Source organism: Primulina tabacum, chromosome 11 (assembly GCF_025594145.1).
Source record: "Primulina tabacum isolate GXHZ01 chromosome 11, ASM2559414v2, whole genome shotgun sequence".
Lineage (NCBI taxonomy): Eukaryota > Viridiplantae > Streptophyta > Magnoliopsida > Lamiales > Gesneriaceae > Primulina > Primulina tabacum.
In genome coordinates, this window is record NC_134560.1 from 38,839,686 (window position 1) to 38,846,121 (window position 6,436).

The window sequence follows — 6,436 nt, forward strand, 5'->3', positions numbered from 1 at the left end:
TATGCATGGCTTATACGTCTACTGACTTACGGGTTCTACATTTGAACTTTCAGATCTCTACAAAATCTGAACATAAAAGGGGAAAAATATTAAATAATCGACATATGAACCAAGTACCACAGGTCAAATACAGCTTAATCCATCATTTAAACCCAGATGAAAAAATTAAAACAGAAAGTTTTTAGCTTTCCATTCATGATTTAAGCTTATTAAGATGAGGGAAAAGGCCAGCAACTAGATAATGTGTAATGTGCAAAAAAATTTCCAACCAAATCCACCTTTTCCACCTCTTATAATCGACATACATCATCTATAAGTAGAACTAGGGTATCAGAACTTGGGAAATAAAGCAATTTCTGCTGCTAAAAACAAACTTTTTCTCGCTTGTCTCAAACATGGGATACCACGGCTACCCTCGTTTGTTTAATTGTTTCTGCTGATCAAGTTGCAACGATTGTAATCCTGGCAGTTGTTGATAGTCAGTCGTAACTGAATTTACTAGAGCTTCCTTTACCCAAACTGCATGGCCTCTTGGATACATGGGAACTCAGACTTCCACCATTGCCAAAGGTGGAGTCCACTCATTTTCATGGTCTCCCAGAGCAAAGCCTTCCCACTTTCCCTAAAGTGGGATGGACTAAATTCCTAATCTTTGGTCATTTTCTGAACTCTCCGAGATTTTTAAGCCCATTCACTAATTTCTGAGTACTCCGTTGTTTCTTCCCATTTAAGCACTGGTCCCTGAGATAGAAACTGATCAATACTCATGGTTGATTGACAAATTTTTCCGTCAGCTAGATGCGATTCACGGAAAGAATTTCTACTACATGTGCTGAGTGCCTTCTCTGTCCAGACATAAGTTCTCGATATTATCCCAGATAATACATGACATCTATGGTTGACTGTGAATGCCGTTAAACATATCGCTTTTTATTACTGAGAACCTGAGATGCAGAAATATGATTGAATAAGATGCACGTTATTTCTTTGCTTTCATTCATCAACATGAACGCTAACTAAGCAGAAATGAAGATGAATTAGGTAATGGGCCTATACCCCTGGTGCCAAAACGATGAAATATATATGACGAAAATTAAATTTATAGTTCAATGTCATGACGATTATGTGCAGGACCAGCTATGATCATTCTCAACCAAAAACTAAGGTGTATTCCTTATTTTTGAGTAAAAACCATGAGAAGAAGAGAAACTATCAAGCACCACAGTCCATGGTAACTTTAGTTGATAAAAATATGTCGTACAATACAAGATCTTCAGTCCTATAGAGGGAATTGAGGAAAGGAAAAAAAAGTAATTCCTTAAAGTTGGGCATTCATTCAATTCTATTTACTTAACAAAATCAATCTAAGATTATCTACCACTAATTAATCTGCCTACACTAAGTCACAGAGGTTCTTTGTGTCGTTCTAAGATGATTTTTTAGTCGCTTTACGTTAGAGCCAAAGGGGAAAAAGATAGTTCACGCCTGGTGAATATCACCTGGTGGGCTATCCACCGTTCATTGTCTAGAGCCCACGCATTTTGTGGGGTACCTCACCAATCCAAAGGTCATGGCTACACAGGTGAAATTCACCCGGTGTTCATGGAATCCACCAAGCAGAAGTGCCTCGAAACTCAGAAATGGTTAAATCTTTTTGAGGGCCAAAGCAGCCTGGCATGATATTATCACTTACCAGCTCTGCCATCAACAGCATGTGCAAATTTTTATTGCTCGCTGTAACTTTTACTACTCTGGACCACCCCCTCAATTCATGTTTCTTGATGGCATTTATTTGTTACTGTAATATTATATTTATAAGCACATACATGTAGTTGTTTGGTAGTCAACAACCAGATCAACTGCCTTTATAGGTGAAGCTGGAGTAAGGTGAAGTAGATTCAAGAAAAATAAATGCTCAACGGGTGGGGCCGTTCCATATTCAAGAATCCTTATTTTTCAACTATATAAACCCTCTCCCAATCTTTACATTCTTGCACCATTCCGCTAATCCACTCAAACAATTAACCATGGCTTCTTGCAAATTTTTCTGCTTATTAATCCTCATTTCCATGTCATTTTCAGGCATGGAGAAAGCCTCAGCAGCTCGTCGTCTCCTGACCACCCCGCTTTTTTCGGGAATCAATCCCACTCTTCCTTTCCCTTCGATTCCATCATTCGGAACTCCGGGATTGTTTCCACCATTGGTTCCGGCTCCTTATACCGATCCAACGACACCCTCGATCCCGAATTTCCCACAGTTCCCACCAACCACTACATTCCCCGGTGTTCCAAACTTTCCTACTGTTCCATTGACTCCAACTTTCCCTACTCCAGATACTACCACCACTCCTTGAAAAGTAACAAAATGTCACAGCGTTTGTATCAAGTAAAAGTAATGATAAGTGTCAAGATTCAAGGAGAAGGGCTATTATTTGCTTTATAGCATGTTTTGAACTGATTAGTGGTATCAGTTATATATATATGCCGTTTAATCTGGTTTTAGATTATATTTCAGTGTGTATTTATGTTTAACTACTGGTTTTAGGGGCTGAGAATGATCTATCTTTGATACTGTTTACAGAAATAAATATGTAGTATTGCTTTTATTATTTGTTAAATGAGTTCTCCCCGTCTAGAGTTTCATTTCTTAACTAAGCTAGAAGCAAACCAACAGGGTCAGACCAGGAGAAGCAAGCGACTGGCAATCAACCGTAAAAAATCTACAAATTTGACACTTCAATATTTTGAAAAAGTAAGCTCTGCCCTTCAATATTTTTAAAAAGTAAGTTCTGCCCTTAATTCTGAGTATAATAAGACATATATTCAATCTCGTAATCGATATCAGAATCATTGTCACGTGTGCAATTTTTATTAATTGTAACTTGTTACAATGATGGAGAGGGTATTATTAGGGAATATCCATTGGTCTATTGTATGGTATGGCTGTCTATGCTACAGAAAAATCAAAATGTGGCATTTGAATCTCTTAATGGCTTAAAAATTCAGAGTTGCGTTTTGATAAAATAGCAAAAACAAAGAAGAAAATTATCGTGGTGACGCACCAAAACCCACTTTTATATCTTTCACTCATTCACTGTCACAATGCATTTACTTTATAATAATAACACCCGAAGTAATTATTAGAAGAAAGAACAACAGGATCAAACTCCTTAGCATATATGCCATGAAAAAAGCCAAGAAAAAGTATCACAAATAACTGAGAAACCTGTCTTCTACCTTCACACAATCAGTTCCACCATTGATGTACTGCAATCCCCTCATCCTTCACTTTACCATACAATGCTAAACACTGCCAATAAGCCCTCTTGCTCCCATTCGCTTCTCCATCTTGCCATTGGTTATTGCACTCCAAGAACAATTCAACCACAAGATACAATGTCCCCTCTTTTAGCATCTCCTCCACCAAATCTGCCTCGGCTTTCATCACGACCTAGTCATCGCATTCCAGATTCTTTGTTAACCAAGTCGATACCTCCGTTCCTTGAACGAGGACACCTTCCGATAATTCACTGTTACTCACGATATCCAAGTCATAAACTTCGAATTCTTGATCCCTCATGGGATAGTTCTTGTAAAACCAGTCAAGTGCACTCGAGTCATCTGAGATAAAGACTCGGCGTGGGTATTCATCCAACGAATCCTTCAAAAGATCAGGAAGGAACTTGATTTTTCGTGATGTAAAGCTTGATTTTCTTAAGAAGGCTTCCCGCCTAGGGGGTTCGAGATATGCATCCTCCAACCCTTTCATTGCAGCTTTCTTTTCATCCACTGTAACGCCACTTAACACTTGATCCGCAGGGGGATTCTCCCTTCCATTTGAGGATCCCCGGTTTTTCCTCATCGCCACCACGGTGTTCTCCAACCTTCTTAGATACACAATCTTGTAATTTCTTAGCAATCTTAGCTCGGTCGAGTGTTCATCACCCAATGGCGATATCACCAATCCCCCATCCTTTACAACACCATCAAACACCTGGATCCCGTTAAAACTCAAGGCGAACACAAAATCAAACAACCTGTTTTCAACAACCTTCTTGTGCTGAAGATTAACTCCGGTGAGCAAATCAATGCCAGCATCCTTCAAGAACTCAAAATCATCTTCAATTTCACCAATGCCAGCCCCCAAAATGAGACCTTTATGGCCTTTCTTGATTAGGCCTTCGTCCAACAAATCACGGAACAAAATAGGCAGAATTTTGAACCCACTAGCGATGACTAAATCGCCACCCTTTTCGTACAGAGTACCATTGGATGAGGCTCTGATCATAGAGCCAAGTGTGGGCAATGCCAGAATAACCATGGCCACGAACATAGATCTTGACATGATACGCAAAACCCGCGATTCAGGTAGCCTGATTACCAAAACGGTCGGAGAATTCAACCCAAATCCAACCCCATTCAGCTTATTCGAATCATACCCAATATTCTTAGCTCGATATCCTCGACCCAATTTATCCATCTTAGGATTAAATTGAACCAAAGAAAGAATTTTTCTGCACTGACTTCTGTGATGTTTTCTACAACAGAAACAAAGCTTAAACCAGAGAATCAACTGTTGAAAGAGATTGAAAAAACTAGCACTACAATGACGGGAGCAATCTTAGCGAGAGCAAAATCTAGCAGCCGTGTGGTTTCCACCCATGAGAGCAACACGAGTACTTCGGATTCTACACCATAGAACCATCAATTGCCTCAATCTTGCTAATTCCATACTCGTCCTATCTCAAACCCCCCACCAAACTTTAACAAATCCATTCAAAGGGTGCTTCTATTCATATTTCGAGCACAAGAAACAAGAAACACTGTCTGAAACTCAACAAACACCAATAAAAGAGAGAGAGAAATACAATGGTTGAAGAGAAAGAAGGGTTGGTGTGGAAAAGAGAGAAAAACAAGAAAAAGCACTGTGCTTCAATGAATGTAACGTGAAAAGGTTGAAATTTTGTTGATGGGTATTTGTGTGGGGACTGTATGTTCGTATATAGCATGGTGAACGGAGGGCTGTGAATGGAATGGGCCTCGCGTGTGGGGACCGTGGGGACTCGAGGATCATTGTTTAAGGATTATTTTTTGCAGGCTAACTGTACTATGATTAAGGGGTTAAGGAGAGACGAAGGGTGCTGCGATAGTTAAGGTTTTTGTTTGGTAGAAATCGATTCTTCTCATTCCATCAGGGTAAAAAATTGATTCTTTACTATGTGAGGGAAAGATGAGCTGTTCAACGGGATTATTCGTGTTATAACCGTGTCTTGAGTTTAAGGTACACTTGAATCTTAACAGTTTTATTTTTTTTCTTATTTAATAAGATGTGTACACATGTGAAAACGAATTTTATAGAACTAACTTAGGTTGATATCTACGTTACCAATAAGTTTTAAATACGTTCGAGAATATCCGACGAAAACTCTCTTGCTAATTTTTTTAAATTACTTTTTATGAGTTTGAGTTTGATTTTGTTTGTTTTTTTTTTTAAGTCAAAAACTTATGTTAGACGGTCTCACATATCGTATCTTGTGATACATATATCTTATTTGAGTCATCCATGAAAACGTATTACTTTGTATGTTAAGAATATTACTTTTTAATTTGAATATCGGTAGGGTCGACCCATTTTACAGATAAAGATTTGTGAGACTGTCTCAGAAAAGACATACTCTTTTTTGAAATGAAAATGAAAAAACTTCAAAAAATTGATTTTGTTATACTTCATATTTGATGAAAAAACACAATTTATTTAACTAGACTATGGTACAATGGAAAGTCGACATTTGACCATCAATTTTAACCATGAATGTTACTCATGATTAATAATTGTTTTTACTTTATTTGAAAATTTTCAAATATTAATTATGTGAGCAATAATATTAATCATCTATAAATTAAGGGCAAAAATTTGTGTGAGATGGATTTCTTATTTGGGTCATCCATGAAAAATTATTATTTTTTATTGTGAATATTGGTGGGGTTGACTCGTCTCAGAGATTAGGATCCATGAGACGGTCTCACATTAGACTCATTCTAAATTAAATTCTTCTAGTACGCTTGTGAAAGATATCATTTCAGGACAACACTATCTTTTTTTTAGCACAATCCTAGTAATTCTAATTATTAGTAAAATATACACAAATGTTGTATGTGTTATTATTATTTTTAATTTGATCAAATAATATTAAATAATTGACACGAAATTATTTTCAATTTCGAAGAATTGTTCGATTTAAAAGGATGTTTTGTTTAGATTATTTTCTATGTAAAATATGAAGTGATTCGAGAAGATTTTTAATATGGTAAAAAGAATAATTTTGAAATTAAATATTTTGGTGTTATTTAAATTAGTTACTTAATAATATAATAATATGGACGTACATATTTCTAATTAAAACCACCTCCGTGGTTCATAGTAAATAATAATGAC

At 36.9% G+C, this 6,436-nt stretch overlaps 1 protein-coding gene across 1 annotated transcript; it reads right to left on the reverse strand.

Moving 5' to 3' along the window:
- Positions 1 to 418: 418 nt before the first annotated feature.
- Positions 419 to 5,178, reverse strand: LOC142518503 (uncharacterized). The gene is made up of 2 exons (XM_075621287.1): positions 3,238 to 5,178; positions 419 to 741 (listed from the first exon to the last, which is right to left on the reverse strand). The coding sequence occupies exon 1, from the start codon at positions 4,478 to 4,480 to the stop codon at positions 3,452 to 3,454; it is 1,029 nt and encodes a 342-aa protein (XP_075477402.1). The 5' UTR covers positions 4,481 to 5,178; the 3' UTR covers positions 419 to 741; positions 3,238 to 3,451.
- Between the last annotated feature and the right edge of the window lie 1,258 nt (positions 5,179 to 6,436).